General features: G+C 50.4%; 1 protein-coding gene across 2 annotated transcripts in view; it reads right to left on the bottom strand.

The window, feature by feature from the left end:
• Nucleotides 1–10,907: 10,907 nt before the first annotated feature.
• Nucleotides 10,908–21,076, bottom strand: part of IFT43 (intraflagellar transport 43) — an 89,649-nt gene continuing 79,480 nt past the window's right edge. For both annotated transcript variants that reach the window (XM_008138808.3, XM_054715888.1), the window contains 4 exons: nt 12,254–12,326; nt 11,915–11,990; nt 11,370–11,432; nt 10,908–11,200 (listed from right to left, as the gene is read on the bottom strand). In XM_008138808.3, coding sequence (XP_008137030.2) covers nt 11,135–11,200; nt 11,370–11,432; nt 11,915–11,990; nt 12,254–12,326 — 278 coding nt within the window. In that variant the 3' untranslated portion in view covers nt 10,908–11,134. The remainder of the gene's footprint in view (nt 11,201–11,369; nt 11,433–11,914; nt 11,991–12,253; nt 12,327–21,076) is intronic.

A 21,076-nucleotide genomic window follows, 5' to 3' on the forward strand; every position in this document is an offset into this window, starting at 1 on the left:
CACCTGATAACATGCCTAGCCACAGAGCACTCACCCGTGTACTAAAAAGGCCCACAGGGGCCCGGCCAAGGTGGCTCAGTGGTTGAGCATCAACCTATGAACCAGGAGGTCACAGTTCAATTCCCAGTCAGGACACAAGCCCCAGGTTGCAGGCTCAATCCCCAGTGGGGTGCATCAAGAGGCAGCCAATCTATGATCCTCTCTCATCATTGATGTTTCTCTCTCTCTCCCCTCTCCCTTCCTCTCTGAAATCAATTATCTACATCTAATATTTTTTAAAGGCCCACAGGGAATTCCAACTGATTTCTCCTCTAGGACCAATCTGACAACCACACCCCGACGCCCTACACCAGACGAGCCTGGCTCTTCAAGCCCAGCCTCTCTATCCCAGCAGGGCAGCCCGTCTTCTCCCCGTGCCTCGCCCTCTGACTCTCCGCAGCCCCACAGTGCCCTGGACTAGTCACCGGAGGACTGTTCTGCGGCCTCTTCTTCCCCAGTGGGTGGTGTGGAATGAGTGGGAGAGCTGCCTGTCCTGCAGGGCGCGGTGGCGGTCTGGCCGAAGGAATTCTGAGGGGAGCAGTGCTGGGTTAGAGCGGACCCTCAGGGGAGGCCCGGTGCGAGAAAGTGGGCTCAGTCTGAATGACGACAGTGTGGGAGGGTCAGGGAGGGGATGGAATTGTGGGACAGGAAAGCTGCAGAATAATGCCCACCATGGGAAAGAATGAGGAAGAGCGGTCCCATCACATCCACAACGTGTGACGTTAAGTGGGAAAGGCAAAACAGAGGCTATCCTTTCAGAATGGTGTTAGTCACATAAACAAAACCAAGTCAGGGTCTCCATCTGCTCGTCCACGGCATGGAAATGCTCTGAAACACCTGGAAGGACACCATGGCCACCCCTGGGGAGGGCTGTGGAGCAGGCGGGGCAGGGCACAGTGAAAGCGATGTTCACTGTATTTCAATACATAGTTTGAAATTCAGTGAATGTTTATTAATGTATAAGTAAAGACAATATTTTAAAGATAGGATTTGTAAGCTTTTAAAGAGAAACTTTTTTAAAAAGAGCTGCCACCCAAAGTTCTTATATCCCTGCTCATCCCCAGGTTAAAAGAACGGTTGCCGTGCAAAAGATGGCACAGCTTGCTCTCTCTGGGGCCCTATTTTCTTAAAACAGTGCTGGGTCTTCACAATTCTCTGCGCCCTTCCTTCTCTGGGCTCCACAGATCTGCGCTTCCACGAGAACGTCAAAAATGATCCCCAAATGCCTGTGTTTTACTTCAAATTGGACCATCTGCTGTCCCCAGTAGTCAAATTGCTAGATTTTTCTTTCATGGAAAAGAAAATTGCAGATAAAATTTAATTGCTAGCTCTGACCCTAGCCAGTATGGCTCAGTGGATAGAGTGTCGCCCCATGGACTGAAGGGTCCCAGGTTCGATTCTGATCAAGGGCACGTACCTTGGCGGCAGGCTCCATCCCTGGCCCTGGATGGGGCATGTGGGGAGGCAACCAATCAATGTGTCTCTCTCACATTGATGTTTCTCTGTCTCTCCCCTTCCTTTCCACTCTCTCTGAAAATCAGTGGAAAAATACCCTGGGGTGAAAATTAATCAGAAATAAGTAAATAAAAAGGTAGATAGCTAGCTAGCTAGCTAGGTAAGTAAATAAATAAATAAATAAGTACATAATTAATTAATTAGTTAGTTAAATAAAAGCTAGCTCTGGAATCTGAGCAGTTCCCTGACTGGGGGGACGGGCTGAGGCCGCACGGAGGAACTCTCTGCCTCCTGATCTCGCTCTCAGGGTCGGCCAGGCTGCTGGGCACCAAGGCACAGATGCTGCAAACACTGGTCAGATGCTGTGGAACAAACAGAAACGCCCCCAGCTCACAGACCTGAGCCGGTGAGGGGTGACGGGAGAATCATTTTAAAGTCCTGCTTATTGAAGTACCATTTGCATACAATAAAAATCAGCACTTTTTAAGTGAATAGTTTGATGAGTTTTACAAATGCAGACAGACATGTAACCACCACCACAATCAAGCTCTGGAACATTTACTTCAACCCCAAATGCTCCCTCCTTCCCTTTGTACTCGATCCCTGCCCCGCCCAGGTTTTGTTTCCTTTTCTCTGTTCTCTGGTTAAGGAGCTAAATTTCCTTGTTCTCTTTGCTTAGTTTTCCTACTAAGTACTATCTGGTCATCTACACTCTGTGAGGCAGCTTTTTGTTCAGCCTTTGATTCACTGTCTTGTCCTTAAAACTGCACATGCACCTGAGAGGGCAGTGAGCCTCGGTACAGGGAAGCGCTGCCATCAGGCTTCCATCACAAAGCCCGCAGCAGCCTCCCGCCCCCCGCACTCCCTCCCACCTGCCCGAAGGGAAATGCTATGGGCAGAGTCGGCTTTGCAACCTGGCCCTGCCAAGCCCCCCAATACCCTTAACCCCCCCACTCCCATCCCCCTGCTGAGGGCCGGAGTAGAGTTCCCTAAGTCCATATTTTCTCCCATCTTCAGCAGTGATGCCCCCAGGTTCTAGTGGGCACAACCTTGTCTCCCAGCAGGCCTGGTATGCCAACACATCCCTGTTCTTTGCCACCAACAGAGGCTCCTCATGCCCAACAGCAACAACAACAACAATAACAACAAAAACAACTGTTTTTCCTGCTGAGACGACACCAAATTCTGTTGGCCAAGTGCCTGCTGTGGAATGTTCACACTTTCCAGGCCTGCTCAGTTGTATTAGGTTCCAAGTTGGCACTTACAGGAGTGAGAGAGGGAACGTCTGGCCAACCTCCTCCTGCCTCTCCAGGAATCCCACACCCCCATCTCCACATCACCCCCACACCCAGCCGAGCCAGTGGGTTTGTGAGGCACCTGGCTTTGGAGAAGCCGCTACCCACACCCCTCCAGGCTGCCTCCTCTCGGACCCACCTGGGTGGGGGGTGGGGGGCTGGCCAAGACTGCCATAGAGAGGACCTCCTGTGCAGGCGAGAGGCACTACCAGGGCGACACATGGCTTTGGCCTGGATGCTGAGGCAGGTGCTGAAGGTACCCCTGAAGAAGCTGTCAGCTGACTGCACTCCTTGCCCAGATTCTGTTTTTAAGGGGAGCTGAGTGGTGCACCCAAGGCCGTCTCTCCTCCTAAGCCCAGCATGGAGACCCTGCTAGCCATGGATGGGGTTACTTTCCTGCTCCTGACACCTGACAGCCAGGCATGCTCCCTGCAGCCTCAGCGACCCCATTTCCACTCAGCAGCATGACTGAGGCACTGGAGGCTGCTGTAGAAAGCAGACAGACCGCCCACCTTTCTCTGAACGCAGAGCAGGACACTTCCTGAGCAGACGCCGCCAGCTCCGGGCAGAGTTTACACAGTGCAGCGGAGGGCAAATGGCTGGGCAGCTACTGGCCCTGGAGCAACCCCAGGCTCGGCTAAAGCTCTGTCAGACCCACGCTGGACACCGGATTACGCTTCCTGGTCAGAGGAGGATAGCCCATGGCAGGTAACCTGGATCTTCTCCAGAGCTTACATGATTTTAGGTTACACATTACACGGGGGGGCCTGGCTACTGACAAAGGACACTGGCCTGCAGGTGAGCACTGGAGTTCCAGTCTCAGGAACGTGATCTTGGTAAGCGCTCTTGGGGAACAGAATCCTCATTGGCAAAATGAGGAGGTTGGGCATGCAAAGTCAACGCCTGCAGTGGCCAAGCAGAAGAGTCAGTGCATTTGCCGGGGGAGAAGGGGGGTAAACTGCACCCCACTTAACAGAGCTGTTGCTTCTCAGCTCAACTGATTACTGCCACAGGGGCTGTAGCCCCAGAGCGGACAGATCTACAATTCTCTAAGAGAAGCTGGAAATGTGAGTTTAATGTGAAATTTTCCATTTTCAATGCTGATCATTAATGAAACAATTCAAAATAGTGTACTGGCTAAATAGTCCTGTGGGTCAAAGCCAGTCTGCGGGCCTCTAGTTGCCTAGATGCCTACGTAGGTCCTGTCAGTGCCTGATGCCATGACTTACCCTCAGAGGAACGGTGATCACTGCTGGTCCACTCGATGAGATCACAACCAATCTTCCCTGAGTGCTTACTTTGTGTCAGACACTAATCATCGCAATAGCCTTAGGAGACAGGACTTACTTTCCACCTCACTCTGCAGATGAGAGAATGGAGGCACAGAGTGATGGGGACCTGTCCACAGTTGTGCAGGTAGGATGTGGAAGAGCAGAGCCGTGAACCTGGCAGTCTGCAGTCTTAGCCACGGCGCCCTCCTGCCTTGCTTCCTCTCAGCCCATCACTGGCTCCCAAGGGACACTATGCACCAAGCAGCCCACATAGCATCCGGGGGGATTCTAGGACTGGCACTTAGGAGGGCACCCTAAGATCCCTGTGCAACCCTCCCAGTGCAGGCCCTTGTTTCCGCCTGCAGTGTGCGCGCAGGGTGTGTGGCGGGAGGGTTGTATCTACTGCAGCCTGAGCTCTGGAAGAGACCAGGTTTGCAGGACTCTTTTTGGTCTTCCCCCGGCCCCTTCACAGCCAGGTGTTTTTTTGTGGAGAGCGCACGGAGGGCCCCCTCCCGTCTCCCCAAGGCAGGGCTGTTTGCTGCAGCTGTGGCAGATGTTCCCGGGCGAGCTGGCCAGCCATCGTTCTGTGGGAGCCAAGAGCCCCTGCAGCCGGGAATTCTGGGCTAATGCTCAGTCCTGGCACGGTCCCCTTTCTCTCGCTGACCCCTCCGGTCCAGGTCACCACGACAGATGCTGGGAACATATGCCCGGAATTAATTCACTCCATCACAGCCACAAGAGGGACAGCCACTCCCTCCGTCTGCTCCCGATTCCCTGGCTTTCTGATTTCGACCTCGCCAAAAGAAAAATCTGATTGTCTTCCCTCCCTTGCTGCTAACCCCCTCGAAGGGCTTTCTCGTCATTATTCTGAGCCCACTGCCAAAGGTATTTGACTCCTGGAGACTCCCCCGCTCGCATCCCAAACAGGATCAAAGGGCCGAGAAGGAGCCCCGAGTCCCCCTTCCCAGCTTTTTGTCCCCAGATTATGTGCCAACTTTGCTGGAACTGATGACTGTTTTTTCCTTTTCTTAAGGGAAGTTCGTCTCTCTCTTTTAGGAGCCAGAACCGCCCCACCCTTCCAGTCCTTCCTGACATCCACTCAAACCACTCCTGCTGCCATTCATTTTCTGGATAGCAATCAGCAGCTGGGCTTGGGAGCACGAGGGTATTGTTACTTCTCATCATCATTCTTTCCTCCAAGGCGGAGCTGGCAAACTTTTTCTGTAAAGGACCAGACAGTAACTATTTTAGGCTCCGCAGGCCACACAGCCTCTGCCACACCAAGTTCTGCTATTGTGGCACAAAAGCAACCAGCGACATAAGCAAAGGCAGGTGTGTGGCTCCGCTGCAGCCAAATTTTACTAGAACCGGTGGAGGCTGGGTATGGCCCGTGGGCTGCAGTGTGCTGACCCCTGCTCTGAGCAAAGCAAGTCCCCCTCTGGATTTCTAGTGGACACACGGAGCGCCCTCTCTCTCCCCCTTCATCTGTACTTTGTAGGGGATCCTTTGGGCTTCTCCACTCTGGAAAGCCTCTTTGGTTCCCCAGACCAACGCTTTGAAAATCTAGATGAAACTTGTCTGTTTACCTCCTAGACTGTGAGCTTCTTGGGGTCAGCGCCATGTCTTATTTGACTTTGAACTCTTGGAATATGCATGGGCTTTGACAGAAACAAACAACACCCCCATTTTATCCTGAAAAAGCTCACAGGCTGGTGGGAAAATGAGATGAGCTGTGTTCTCAAAACAGAAATAAGCTCCATGACAGGACGAAGGACGGGAGGGGGGAACCAGGAGAACGTGCCTCCTATACATTTAATAGTAACCATGGAAAAAATTACGGAAAGGAGACAAGAAAAAAGTAAGCATTTAATCCCTGAAACCCTAAAACACTAAAAAGCAAAGAGAACTGATGCCCTGGAAAATAGTTTAGCAGTTTCTTAAAATTTAAACATAAACATACCATAGGGCCCAGCAATTTCACTCCTGGGAGTCCACCTAAGAGAAATGAAAACATATGTCCACACCAAGACATGTACATGAATAATGCCCACAGGGACATTACTCATAATAGCCGAAACTGGAAACTCAAATGTCCCTTAACTGATGAACAATAGTTAAACAAAATGTAGTATGGATCCATACATTGGAACACCTGTCAGCAATCAGAAAACAGAACTACTGATGCATGCTACAACACGGATGAGCCTGGAAAACATGCTACGTGAAAGTAGCCAGATTCAAAAGGCCACATAGTATACAAGTCCATTTATATGCACAAAGGTAGAGGGTTAGGAAGCAGGTCAACGGTTGCCTAGGGCTGAGAGTGGGAGCGGAATTAATGTAAGTGGACACAGGGATCTTTGTAGGGTGATGAAAATGTCCTAACACTGGATTATGGTGATTGGTTACAAAACTCCATAAATTTACTCAAATCTCTGAACTGTATACTTTCGGTGGGTGAATTTTAAGGCATGCATGTTATACCTCAATAAAAGTGTTATAAAAACAGAGCTGAACAGCTCTAGTGCCAAGCCATTCTATGCACGGCTGAATGATGCATGGGGGGAAAGGAAGGTGGTAGCCTTAGCAAAACACAGGTGTTGTTGCAATAAAATATCCAATGTGACTTATCCTATCAATCGCATCCAGTTCTAAAATCTAACAGCAGTCAGCTTTACCGGGTTTCACAATCCTAAGAGGACAGCGCGAATATTATCCCCACTTTACAGACGAGAAAACGGAATCTGAAAGGGAAAGCAGCTCACGCGAGGACCCACAGCTACTCAGTGGCAGAGCAGGGACTGGGACGTGGGCCTGCCTGATTCGGAATCTGTGTTCTGTGCCACTGCTCCCTACCCTCCTCCACCTACCGCCTTCCCCCTGGCTCTCTGGCCCCCAGCAGAAACGCACAGCACTGCTCAGGCAAGCAGAGCAAGGATGCTAAGCTGTCTTATCTTGCTGGAGCAAACACAACCTTTTACTTAGGTCTCCAGCACCAATGCTCCCTGGAGCCCCCCTAACCACTGATCAAGAAAGGCCTTGATGCACGTAAGCAGCACATTTGGGTGAAGGCACTGGCGCCAGCTTCCGCCTGGAACGCGTAGTTCCCAAAGCCTGTCTGAGTGTCCCGGGGATTAGCAAAGATGAGCCAACACTCAGGGGTAGAGACGACCTTAGGTTCAGCCACAGGCCTGCCCAGATGAACTGCTCACTCAAGCTTTGCATCGGAGCTGCGGTTTCCAGGGAGCACTCCACGCCGGGCCCTACAATGCCACCCTGTCCTCCTGGCACACCGGTCTGGCAGGGAGCTGGCAGCAGCCTCCTCACCTCTGGTCCGTGGCAGACAGAGCTCACTGTTCCCCTCTGTCTCGTAGCATTACCCGTCCACTTCTGCCAGGCCAAGGCACGAAGAGGCTGTGCAGCCGTTTCGATAACATTTTCTGAAGGCTGCCTGGCAAGCCCACGGAGGCCTAAGAGTGTGCGTGTCTCTGAAGGGAGTGGACCCCGCACGTCCAAAGTCTTTCCTGTGATAAGCCCAGGCGTTGGGCACACTCAACAGGGCGTCTCCTCTCCCCTTGTCCCCTCTACTCCAGACACACTGGCTTCTTGCCGCTACTCAGGTGCATGTCCTCCTGCTGGTTTTTTTTTTTTAAATCTGTACCTGAGTAGGATATGTTATTTATTGATATAGAGACAAAGGCGGGGAGAGGAGGGAGAGAGAGAAGAAACATTGATCAGACCAGCCACCCCTCACACACGCCCTGACAGGGGTCGAACCCAAAACCTAGATATGTGCGCCCTGACTAAGAAGGGAACCACAGACCTTTGGAGTTAAGGACGACGCTCCAACCAAGCCAACGGCCAGAGCCTCCAGCTGGCTTTTTGCAAGTACTGCCCTCACTCCTTGGAACAGTTCCCCAGGTACCATCTTCTTCCTTCTCTTACCTTCCTCAGGTCTTTGCTCAAATGCCACCTTTTCAGGGAGGCCTTCCTGACCACCATTTAAAATTGCAACCTCCCCCCCAGCACTCCCTTCCTTGTTCTGCCATATTTCCCCTAGCGTCTACTCCCATCTGTCATACTACCTATTTCCCTATTTGTTCATCTCCCTCCCCCAGGGGTGTGCTAGGAGGGGAGGGAGTTTGCCTTTTCTAGGTCTGTCTCTATAGTGCCTAGAACAGAGCCTGACACAGACTAAGTGCAACCACTATCTTAGAAGGAGCAATGCAGACATTAAGGGAGATTTTGTCAGAGACCAGCTGGGACTTCTCAAGCCTGCTCAGAGGTGGCACCAGCCAGTCTAGGAAAAACCAGGAAGGAACTGTCAACATGCCACATGGAGACAGCTGTACCAAAACACAATCCATGCCTCCCCCACACGTCTGCACAAAACTGCACTGCGGGTACCTGCAGGTGCTGGTCCATTCTGCACTACCTCGTGGGCCAGCTTCTTGGGAGGCCCTCTGAAGTCTAGGTGGGCGACCCCGCTGGCCGGGCGACCATGCTGGCTGGAACATAAGGAAGGCATCTCAGATGTCGAGTGAGAACGGGGTGGATGTCGGTTCTGGAACAAACTGTCATGCTGCAGGAACTCTGAAGAGGTGATGTCAAGTGCATGGTAAAGGATGAAGCCCCGACAGAGCCTGGTCTGGGCACAGGCAGGTGGCAGGAGAATTGGCCACACATGCCTGAACCCAGCTCTTGTCCAGGCTTAGCTCACATCACTTAGCACTGTTCCTCTCCCTGGTCCATAGCTTCCTCCCCCCCCCCCCGCCCCCCCACTTGGGCCAGGACTGTTGAGCTCAGCCATGATGACGAGCTTCACATCCAAGCTGACAGAAGCCCTCTGCCCGTGGTCACTCCATACAAAGAACGGATGCCTGGTCAAGGGCGGAGGGGTGGTAGGCAGTTTCTCCCAGCGCATTGCTCATTCTGCCCGCTATAAACCAGATCCCTTTCCCAAGCTGAAGGCAGTAGAGGGGGAACAAAACCACGGGCGTTAAAAGCACAGTGGTGTCAGACACCGTGGTTTTGAACTCCAGTCCGCCATCAAGTAGATGGATAATCTTGGGCAATCTCTTTACCTCTCTGACCCTCAGTTTCCTTATCTGTAAAATGGGCTAACAACGGTATCAGCTTTGTTGGGTAGTTGTGAGAATTAAGCAGAATTCCTATGTGCAAGCCCAGTTCCTGGCAGGTGGTTAAGTGTTCCATACATGTTAGATCTTATTGCTGCTGTTGTTATAAAATAAAGGAAGAGAGGGAGGAAGTCAACCCCTAGCTACCTGCTGCCGACAGCTGAAGACCTCCAAGGTTATGAGTCCCGAGGCAGTGAATATGCTGGTAATTAAGGCACCAGAAAGGCAGCCTTTCTCCTTTGGGCTTCAGAACGGTGCAGGCTCAAGAAAAACCAGCCTGAAAGGAAACTTCTCAGTGACCATGGGAATTATTCCAAAGAGGGGCTGTCAGGGCTAAAAGTGTGACTCTGGAGGGGGAGGAGAAGAGGCCCCAAAGCCACCAAATCCCAGAGTTTATAATTAGTAGCCCAGCATCCTCTGTGCCTGCACTGGGGCCTACCTGGCTCAGGGGGAAGGGCACACATAGTCGTACAAAAACAACCCCCCAGTGGGTTTTTGAAGTGCTGAGCCTCTTTGTTTGTCTGAATTTTAATGAGGGGCCAGGCAGGATGAGAGCAGCCCTCACTCCCTGGCCAGGAGTGGGCTTCGTTAGCTGCCAGCCCGCACGGCCCGATCCAAAGCGGCATCTAGGAGAGGCGGGCCCTCAGATGAGATGTCTTGGGGAGGAAGAGAGAAAAACAAAAACTAAAGATGCCTCTGTTTAGAAAAAGGCTCGGGCTCTGCGCCAGATCTAGGGCATGTTGGAAACAGGCGGGGACGCTGCGTGGGGGAGCCATGGAGACAAGCAGCTGCGTGTCTGAAAGGGCAGAGGGAGGCCGGGCTCCCTAAGAAAGCGCTTCTGTGGAAGGCTCGGGGCTGCCACGCTGGCCCCTGCTTCTGAGAACCAGGAAGGAGGCTCTGGGAACCTGTGGCAGAAGGAAACATGCTTTGGGAGCCCCAGGCACAGGTTGCGGGAAGAGGGTGAAAGGGGAGTGCTATCAGAAAAGCCACCAAACCCCAATGTGAGGAAGGGGTCACCTTATCACACCCACTTCCTGCTGTGTCTTCAGCTAAGCTACCTACAAGCACGAAGGAGACAGTGTAACTTCACTAATTCAACGGAAAGTCCACAGTAAGAAAGGTGTCCCGCCAGGCCACCCAGCAGGCAGCCGCTTGCAACCCCCATATCCCTGGGCCCAGGTGCTTACAGGTAGATGCTCCAGGGAACTGCTGTGGCCTCTGTGCCTGAACAACTTCGAGGAGGAGTGTCATTCCTTCTCTCCCTGATCTAGCTTTCCCTCATGCTCTTCCACAGTGGGCAGAGCTCCCATAAGATTGTTTAAAAGCTGCTTCCTTCATCTCCATGAATCTTTCCAAGAGGGCGCTGCAAAGAAATGGAAGAGAGAGCCACAGAAAAAAACAATTTAGCCCTGGCCGGCTGCTCAGTGGTTAGAGCACTGGCCTGCGGACCAAAGGGTCATGGGTTCGATTCCCTGGCAAGGGTACGTACCTCGGTTGCAGGTTCCTCGGCCCCTGTGGGGGCATGTAAGGGAGGCAACCAATTGATATGTCTCTCTCATGTTGATGTTTCTCTCTTTCTCTCTCTCCCCACTTCCCTCCCTTCTACTCTCTCGAGAAATCAATGGAAAAAATATCCTCTGGTGAGAATTAAATAAAAATTTTTTTAAAAGAAAAAAGCAATTTATTACAACTGAAAGATCAATGCAGTCTCCTGAAAATAAGTATTTTTATTACAAAATATTCCATATGAAAATTCTAAGCTCTTTGCAAGCTTTTTTAGTTTTAGGCTTATTGCATTTTTTAAAAAGTCCAAAGTGGACTTTAAAAAGTCCAAAGCGGAGGTTATTCTGTGCAGAGAGCGTGGTCTGTTGCCCCCAAGGGCTCAGGTGTGTGCCGACTGCCCCACGGGGTCCTCCTTCTCTGCCTGCAGCAGGTCTCACTCGGTGAGAAGCTCTGAGGACACCTCGGTGTACAGATGGTCCCAGTCCCAGCCGACGTCCTCCTGCCGAGAGAGGTACCGCTAACTTTCTCGGGACAAAGGAAGACCTTTCCCTGCAACCAGAGCCCACCGCCCAAGCCCAGCAGCCAGGGAGGCAGGGGTCAGCCTGGGGAGCCAGCTGGTTAGAGGAATGACGCAGCTGAGAGAGCAGGAAGCTGCTACTGCTACGTACTTCCCGAACTTCCTGCTCTGGCGCAAGTACTTTGGTGAGGAGCTTCAAGTCGATCGCTCCATCCTGTGAATGCAAAAATAAAATAAAAATTTTTTAAAATGGATGTGCATTTCGAGGAGCCTTTAGACAATTAACTCTTGTAAAGTGAAGAGGATCAGGTTGGGTGGGGTAGACTTCCCAAACCCAGAGCTGCAGGAATGCTTTCTGAAAGAGTAAGAATGCGAGTGGACCACACAGCCACTGAGGGAACGCCACGATACCCCGCAGGCTGGGCATTCTTTGGGGGAAGGTCAACATCAGGAGGGCAAGGCATGGCAGCAGCCTTTCTCTAGGCCTGCGTATCTATTGACCCCAAGTGGGCGGCCATGGAAGCAGGTGGGAGCTGCGCTGGAAAACACTGGAATGTGTGGCCTGCAATACCCAAGGACAATGCCTCCAGCAAAAGGACTGTTGCCAGGCAACCTTAGAGGCCCCTGGAGGAGATGAGAAATCCCTGGGGATGCTACCTGGAGCCCGCCCCTCTATGCAGGAGCCGCTCCACTCACCAGGGTCTGAAAGGCTGCGCACTTCATGAGGTCATTGTCCAGGTCACGGTAGGTCATCACCCGGTTTACCTGGACGCTGCAGGAGAGAGAATGTGAGGAACAACCACAGGCAGGACCAGTTCCAGGAGTGCTGCTGGGCCACTGTCCACAGAGCCTCCTAGGCAGCTAGGGAAGACCACCCTGGGAAGAAAATGTCTAATAAAATGGGAACCCTGGGAGGGAGCCCCCCACCAGCATCTGGGTCTGCACTGGGGGGCAGCACCACTGTGGGTGGCATTTGAAGTGTATTAGTTCACATGTTCCCTGCCTCCCTCCAGCTTCATACCTAATTTAACATACCTGGGAGGGGCTGCCACCTGCAAAACAAAGTCTTCTTCCTGTACTTCTTCCAGATCCGGAATAACAGGAATATCTGCAATGAGAGGAGGCAGCAAAACTGTCAGCAGCATGAAGAGGGATCTTGCCTGCTTCTTCATGTATTACTTATTCCTTCAACAGGCCAGCATGGGGCTATCCGCTGGGGTACAATGGACAGACAGAGTCTCTGGCCTCCAGGGGCTCCCAGTCCAGGACTATGGGACTGAACCACAGGTGCACATTAGAATCAAAGGTAGAATGTCAACAGGTCCCAAATCCTGGGCTTTACCCCAGACCCAGCTGGGTTAGAACCTCCGGGGTAGGGCTCAGGCATCTGTCTTTTCCCTAAGGTTTCTTCGGCAATCCTGATATTCACTCCAGGTTCGGAGTCACTGGTTTGGGTCTCCAAGGAGAAATGTGAAGAAATGAGAACAGTGTCCCAGACAGCATTAGAGGAGAAGGAAGGGGAATCAAAGAAATAAGCCTGGCAACAGCTGGAGACAGAGGAACTGAGAAGGCGCAGTGCCATGAGGTGAAGGTCACTATGACCTCCCCGTGACCAAGGTGCACATGTGCCTCAGCTCATTGTAGTCCTTGTAATCATCACAGTCTCCATGGCCCTGAGCCTGCATCTGAAGGTCACTTTACACATAACGATACAGCCTGGCTCCCAGCCGTGTATCCGAGGCCAGGCCTGCATTTGCCAGGTCTACTGCCAAACAGTGCTGCTCCTAAAGATGACGCTTCTCTTGCTGTCGCACAGAGACTTTCCTTGCCCGGACTCTCCATATGAGACAGACATACAGACAGAGAAGGAGCCCCAAGGCCACTTCTTTCACCAATTTAACAAAGTCATGCAAATGGAGAAACAGGCAGACATCACTTACTTGTGGCAACTGACGTAAGGTTCAAATAATAGCCCACATTCTCCTGGGGACAACCTAACACCCGACAGAAGAATTTCCTTCTCCAGTGGGTATTACTGACTGGTAGAGGGGTTTTCTTTGTGTTAACCAGACTGCAGAGAGGGGCAGAGTGAAAAAAGAGGTACAGCAGGAAAAAAGGCCAAGCGGGCTGAGACAGTCCCAGAATTCCCAAACTAACACAAATATCAAAAGGAGGAAAAAATCCCAGAGAGGAAAGAGAAAAACCCTTCATTTTTGCTTCCATGGATTGAATGCAATATTATTTTTTAAAGAGATGCAGAATCATTTCAAGAAAATGAAGACCCTCGCCTCTTTCCGGCTATTCAGTACTTAAACTGGGGCTGCTGTAGTCAAGTGAAGCCCAAGTATTTGTGTGGCAGTTCCAAGCCTGGAGTCTTTACTACTGCTTCAGACTGTGACATTCCGGATGCTGTACCTGGAAAAAGAGAAAGTATGAAAGGGAGACACAGAAAATAAGACACACAGAGAAAGAGACAGGCAAAGAAAGAGAGAGAGTGATTAAAAGAATGAAAGAGGTAAAATAAAAAGAAATGGCTGATAGGGAAAATAAAGACATATACACCTTCCCCCATCCCCCCAAATGATGAACCACATTCAGCAAGTCCTCTTAGAAAGAAGCTGCTCAGGGCTTAGACTGCATCTCCCTATCCTGCTAAAGAATTAGAGATGGAATTCTCTAAGATTCTGTCTTATGCTAATGGAAATTTAGCTTTCTTCCTCATTCTCGCTCTGTGTGACTAACACTCCACGGTGAGGGCTGCCGCTGACAGTGCCGGAGTCAGGGCGGTGGGGCCCCCAGGCTGGTGCGACGCACAGACCCAGCAGCAGGGTGGGGGGAGGCTGGCTGTGCCATGCGCCATCAGCAGTGTGACAGTTTTGGAGTGATCCAGTTAGCTGCTCCTGGCTCTCCTCGGACGTGGAGTCCAGCCTGAGATGAATATTCAGAAGTTGGTAAGAAAGTGCCCCATGCTGAGTGTAGGGCTCAGGACGGGTCTTCCCAAAGTCCCCTTTCCCTCCACAACACTAGCATTTGGGCCCTGTCAACTCTGCCCAGCTTCTCCCAGCTCTGAGAACTGCACTGCGGCCCAGTGTCCACTCTGACTCCCCACAGGCCTTTCGCTTCATCCCCACCCCCTCCTCCAAATGTGCACCAGGGAGTGTGGGGCTGGCCCATCTGTGACAGATCAGAGGTCAGTCCGGGCCTTGGCAAAGGCGCCTCTCAGAGTGGCACTGGTGGGGCTGGCCACACAGTGGGATTTCTCTCTAATTGGAAGCCTGGTGCCCAACAGAACCCGGTGCACCGCCTGAGTGGGACAGAGCCAGCGATGACAGCCAGGCCAAGGCAAGCTGGAACATTCCGGTGCAGTGACAGCTTGAGCCATCGCAGCAGAGTCAGGCCATCCAACTCCCGGCCCCAGTGGAACAGGTGGCCGTGGAGCAGGTTTTGGGCAAACTTCAAAGAACTTCACAATTTTACAGTTTCTGATTTATAATCACGGACAAGTACTTGCTCACGTGTACATAATATGTTCTTGGGAATTTCTTTCTTTCTCTCCTTCCGCGCGCTCGCCCCCTCCCCCCCCCCCGCCCTAATCCCACACACATACCATGAACAAATCTAGAAAAAGAAAATGGACTTGAGAAATCCACCTCTTCACAAAATTACGTACACGAAATGGCCCAGCCTACACTCAGCACAGCTACTTGTCTGCAAACCTGGACTGGTGACCCAGTCTGATTCAGGTTGTCAAGTTTAACTTTCAAACGCTCAGGATTTTAATAGAGACAACAAGAGGAATACAAGAGTCAGCTCTCTGCTCTAGTACTGTTGAAAGCTACCGCTATTTTTAAAAACCTAATAATTACGTTGACTTTATTCTCATTTTCTTCCACGATGCTGAAGAACATGAACAGGAACAATGAGTTAAGCATATGGGTAGGACTCCTGTCCAGCAGTTAAGAGTGCAGGCTCTGGAGGCAGGATGGCTGGCTTCGACTCTCCCATGTCCTAGCTGTGTGACTTTAGCCTCTCTGTGCCTCAGTTTCCTCATCTATGAAACTGGTATAATTGTGCCCACTGAATTCAGTTGTTGTTGAGTATTAAATGCAACAATCTTTGTAAAATGCTAAGTGCTATGCTATTTGGATTCATTTAACAGATATAATATTGAGCATGGAGAGAAAAACTATATAGGTCTCTACCATCATTTTCTCATTTACTCCTGCCCATTTTCCAGATGAGAACACTGAGGCTGAAGAACATTAAGCAGTTTGCACTAGGTGAAACCATTAATAACAGAACCAGGCTTCCCACTCCTGTCTGACTGCACCCGGAGCTTGTCCACACCTCACCTGTGGTTTCTTTGCAAAGGCACAGAGACGCCTCCTATAGGTGAGACACTGCCTGCTGACAAACAGCTTTCACTTTTCACTCAATGTCCTCTGTTCTTGGGTATTTCTTTTGATACCAATAGCCATAAAGAGGCTAATTCTCTTGCCCTAGCCCATTTGGCTCAGCAGATAGAGTATCGGACTACAGACTGAAAGGTCCCAGGTTCGATTCCGGTCAAGGGCACATGCCAAGGTTGCAGGCTCTATTCCCAGTGGGGGGCGTGCAGCAGGCAGCTGATCAATGATTCTCTCATCATTGATGTTTCTATCTCTCCCTCTCCCTTCTTCTCTGATTAAAAAAACAATAAAAATAAAAAAAAACCTTAAAAATAAAAAAAGCTAATGCTCTCCCTCATTATGTGCCCTGACTCGCTACTTTCCTACAACAAGGCTAAACGGAGCAGCATGAAAACAGTGCATTGTCGCCAGAGCGCCCTGGGCACTCATTCTCTGCCATCCTTAGTAAGCCAGCCCCATGGAGAAGGAGACGGCTGGGCACCTGGAACAACCCCAGAAAAGGGGAAGGTGATGACAGGGGGCTACACCTCCAGTGCATGGAAGCGGGTGCCCTCATCCCTCATCTCAGTTCTGCCAGCAGACAGCGCCACCTCATGCAGGTTGCCATGCCCACAGGTCGCCATCCTCACACAGATCATCTGCTGCTCTTTCCCAGCTCTGACACCTTACACTAAACAGGTTTCCTTTGGTCATTGCTCCCCGCCTCTTAGGTCAGCCATCTAAATGTTGTTCAACCTGCCTGTCTGCCCCACCATGTTGCCCAGTTAGCCCCAGAGGGGAAACTGCATTTGTTTCCTTGTTCGTTCGTTCGTTCGTTCGTTTGTTCATTCGTTCATTCATGGAATACTCTTTGGGCACCTACTATGTGAACGGTACCATGCTAAGTGGTGTCAGTAACAAGAGCAACTAAAACAGATATGGCCCTGCCCTGGCCGGGGTGGCTCAGCTGGTTGGAGCATCGTCCTATGCACCAAAAGGTTGCCAGTTCAATTTCTGGTCAGGGCACATGGGTTGTGGGCTCAATCCCCAGTGGGGGGTGTGCAGGAGGCAGCCGATCAATGTTTTCCTTTCACATCAATGTTTTTCTCTCTCTCTCAAAATAAATAAAAATATATTTTAAATGAACAAGAAAGACATGGTCCTTGTCTTCATGGTGTGTGTGTGTGTGTGTGTGGGGACAGTAAACAAATAAATTCAAATATATACTGTGAGAGAAACTAAATGGATTCTATGGCTGAAAATAACAGGAGACATAACTCTTATTTTTAAAGGTAAAAATAACATCCTATGTGGTAATACATACAAATACTGCAGAAAAGCTTAAAATGAAAATTCCCTTTCCTTATATGAGTCCCAGTTGTCTCCCTAGAGGTAGTTGTTATTAACAAATTCCTGTATATATTTATTGAAAAGAATTTATGCCTACCACAGCTCACACATCCTTTTAAAAAAATATTTACAACTGGGATCACTTTCCAATCGTGTTATCTGCAACTTGCTTTTATCCTTCCTGATAATGTACCGATACATCTTATTCTTTTAAGTGACCACCTAATATTATTGAACAGATGCTCCATAATGTATTTACTCCCGCCCAGGGAGGATCTAATTTAGAATTTTGGGGGTGGGGTGGGGTGAGGAGTTAGGGAAGCTCCCTGAATTAGGGACAATGCAGCTGAAAGCTGAAGGATAAGCAGGATTCAACCAGGCAGGGGATGGCATGTGCAAAGGCACTGTGAGGTGAGAAGCACCCTGCAACACTGAAGAAACTGAAGGCAGGCCGGTGTGGGTGGCATGTAGGGCCCAGGGCAGAGTGGCACGGGGTGAGGCAGGAGAGAGGTGCCTGGTGCCAAGTGAGGAAGATCTGTATCAACCAGCCCGGAAACATGGACCAGTGCCTGTTACACACAAGACCCCTCTGAGGCACATTAGGGGAAACCACAATAGACTGAGCAGAGTTGCAAAGAGGGTCTATATGTAAAAAAATAACAAATGAACAGAGTAAGGAAAATACACATCCCTTCTTTTATGAATCATCTCGGAATCCAACAGGCAGAATTCAGAGCTTGCTACTTTGTCTTTCCATCATTCTTCATTCAAGGCCACAGGGTACACCTCACAACCCTGCAGTAGGTAAAGTGATATTGGCCCTCGGCCTGTCCCCTAGAGAGTGAACTAGCTGAGGGCAAGGACCACATTCTGGTCACTTCTGCATTCCCAAGGACTAGCAAACTAAAGGACAACTGAATAAAACTGAGTCCATAGACGCCCCTCACATCTGAAAGTCACACACACATGGAAGAGCCGTGTCAATCTCCTCTATTATCCCAATATAGTGTAAGTGCTCCTGAATCCTAAAGTTGCCCAAGTGGGTTCGCTTCACAAGAATAACCAAGAGGGTTCCTTGTATACTTCCTAGATTTGACAACATCCTAGCAAAGGCTTTGCCTCACCTCAGAGCTGCTCCTGCTGGGAAGGGTCTGTGCATACGCAGGAAGCGATGGATGAGTGGGGACAAAGCTGCAGAGGAAGTCATTCAAACTTGGTCCACAGGGACTCTATCCTGAGGCTCGGTCACACGCTCTTCCCACTGCTCCCTGTGTTTTTCTTCCTGGATCGCTAGCGTGTCCCACTGTATAATCCACTTTCTGGGCTTGTTAATGCACAGCAAAAGCAGTAAGAACTTATTTCAAAGAGAAAGATTGTTGCCAAATGAGAAACTCCTGACGATACCAGAACACTGGTTTGCCAACAGATCCACCCAACACACCAACTACCAGCTGAAAGCACAGAAATAAGTGAGGGGTGCTTAAATAAATAACAGAAATACATAATGGAAACATATGGGAATGGCAGTAGGATCAATTCCAACTGGTTTAAAAAAAATGTGAAAAGCTGCCCTAGCCCTGGAATACATTCATTATGAACAGGATCATATACCCACGCACTAAAACGCTAACTACCCAGTCGAGTCCCAGTGTCAGCCCCTGTGGCCGGACAGCAGAAGCCCGTGCCTCTTCCTGTGAAGCTGACCCCAGCTCTCTGCATGCATTTCGTGACCGCCTGCATTCAATCCAGCTGTTGTTTGCCAGTCTGGGTATAATTAGAACAGAAAGTGATTTCTGAGACTGGACTCAGCCTGACATGAGTGCCCTGAGCATTGCTCAGGCTCTTCACCTGGAACATGAATCTAAGTCCCACAGGACGGAGAGAACACAGGAGGCACCCCAATCTGGCCCCGGGTCCCACAGGAAGCCTTCCTCTCTGTGTCCCTTTAGGGTCTACTCTTTGCTGATTTTCTTGGTTGGAGCTTTCTTTCTTTTTTTCATGTTTTTATTCCTTTTTTTTTTTTTTTTTAAAGGGAGAGGGAGAAACATTGATGGGCTGCCTCCTGCACGTCCCTTACTGAGGATTGAGTGAATCTGCAACAGGGCATGTGCCCTGACTGGGAATCGAACCAGTGACCTCTTGGTGCATGGAGTGATGCTCAACGAGGCTGGTTGGGGCTTTCTGAATGGATTTTCCCGATCACTTGCAGAAGGATTTCTAGAGAGCTACGTAAAGACTGTGCTATCCTCCAGCACTTTCTTACCCTGCCACCTTAGTAAATAATACAAGGTTGGTCTAACGTATCAGGTTCCTCAGGGTACTTATACTGATGACATCTGTCCCTCGCTTCAACCACTGAGCTCCCAACGCCAAAGGCCCTGCCTGGTTACACACAATCTCTTCCCACTCAGTGCCCTGCAGAGCACCCACAGGCCGGGACGGGCCCACAGCCACCATCCACAGCCAAGTTCAACAACCAATCGACATGAAAGGGATCTGGACATGCTGCGTAAGGACACCCCAATACAAGCAACCCCTAATTTTGTGACCAAAGTCAACAGACCTCAGCAGAGCTCATAAGCAAAAGGAAACAACACCCACAGTTTTAGGAGATGGCAACTTAAACCAGAAATCATTTTTTTTCTGCAGCTGCAAAACTTTGTTTTACTGAACACTGTTACCTTCTGCATCACGTATAGGGAATTTTAAACAGGCAAATGGAAGAAGGTCTGATTGAAGATGAAGTTAAGTGAAAGAAATTGGTCTCATTTAGCCCATGACAGGATTCATCTGTGTTCCCAAGTCCACTGAGGTGGCATCATGGGCGTTTCATATTCATGAGCTGCGGCGACACTGTGTCCCCTCATTTACAAAGAGCCGTGTTCAGCAAATTCTGTCCCTGTGGATACTCCGTGCATTTCATGGTCTTGTCAGAGAGACATCAAACACTCCAGTAACCAAATACCAGAAAATGGCTTTAATTAGTGGTTCTCAATCGTATAAATAATTTTTTTTCTAAGTGAAAAAATGGAGAATTTTTTTAAAAGGGAGAAGAAAAGGGGAAAGCAGTAGGCAACAGGCTTCAAACACCCGAAGGAACAAGGGAGAGACGGTCTCAGAGGAGCTCCTGAGTGAGGCCGGGCCCAGCACCATCGCTCCCCTGCTCTCCCGGAGTCACGGTTCGAAGGGCAAAAACCCGTCTGCAGGTTCCTGGCAGGTCCGCTTTATGAAGACTTATCCCTTGTGATTTCCCCTGACTCAAGCCGGCCCAGCCTGCACTCATTACAGCCAGAGTGGGAGAAAGGCAGAGAGAAAAGAGTCTGGAAACTGTGACGTTGGCTAGAGAGCCACGCTGCCAAGGCGAGAGACAGGACTGACGGTGAGCAAAATGCGTGGCCCGAGGTGCGGCAGAGTGTCTGGGAGCAGGTCCCGGAAGAAGTATGTGATGGAGCAACAGAGAGAAAAAGATGCGCCATCCTGGGGTGCCAGGTTGGGTTTGTTCGTTTGATTTTCACCCGTGTCCTATATGTTGAAATACCGCCATGCACCTGCCAAGCCGAATCTCTCCAAATGCTGCTGGGGGAAGATCATAGACCTTAAGATCAAAATAGCTGATTGTTCCTCACAGCCCCCAAGTTGTGGGGACTCTCCTGGTGGACAACGGGCTGGAGAGGAAGGTTCAGACTGATTTCGGTTTCCGAGATAAGCCCGGCCTCAGCACAATGTGGTGTTGCTGGTTTATGAGCAGAAAAGGGGTTTTGCTAAGAGTGGCGACTCAGCTCGTGGTCTATCATGGCCTGTGAAAGCCAGATCTCATAATATCTTCCACAGAGGGATGCTGTAACATTTCTGAAGGAGCCACGAATGCAACACCCCAGAATGAGGTTTTTCCCATCACCCCAAGTCTGTTGAGTGCTGAATAGGATTCTGTATTGCCCTGGCCAGTGTGGGTCAGTTGGTTGAACATCATCCCGTGCACCAAAGGTTGCCAGTCCAATCCCCATCAGGGCACATACCCAGGGTTCCAGCTTGATCCCTGGTAGGGGGTATACACGATGCAGCCAATCCATGTTTCACTCTCACATCCATGCTTCTCTCTCTCTTTCCCTCTCCCTTCCCC

The sequence above is a fragment of the Eptesicus fuscus genome, chromosome 5 (genome assembly GCF_027574615.1).
Source record: "Eptesicus fuscus isolate TK198812 chromosome 5, DD_ASM_mEF_20220401, whole genome shotgun sequence".
NCBI lineage: Eukaryota > Metazoa > Chordata > Mammalia > Chiroptera > Vespertilionidae > Eptesicus > Eptesicus fuscus.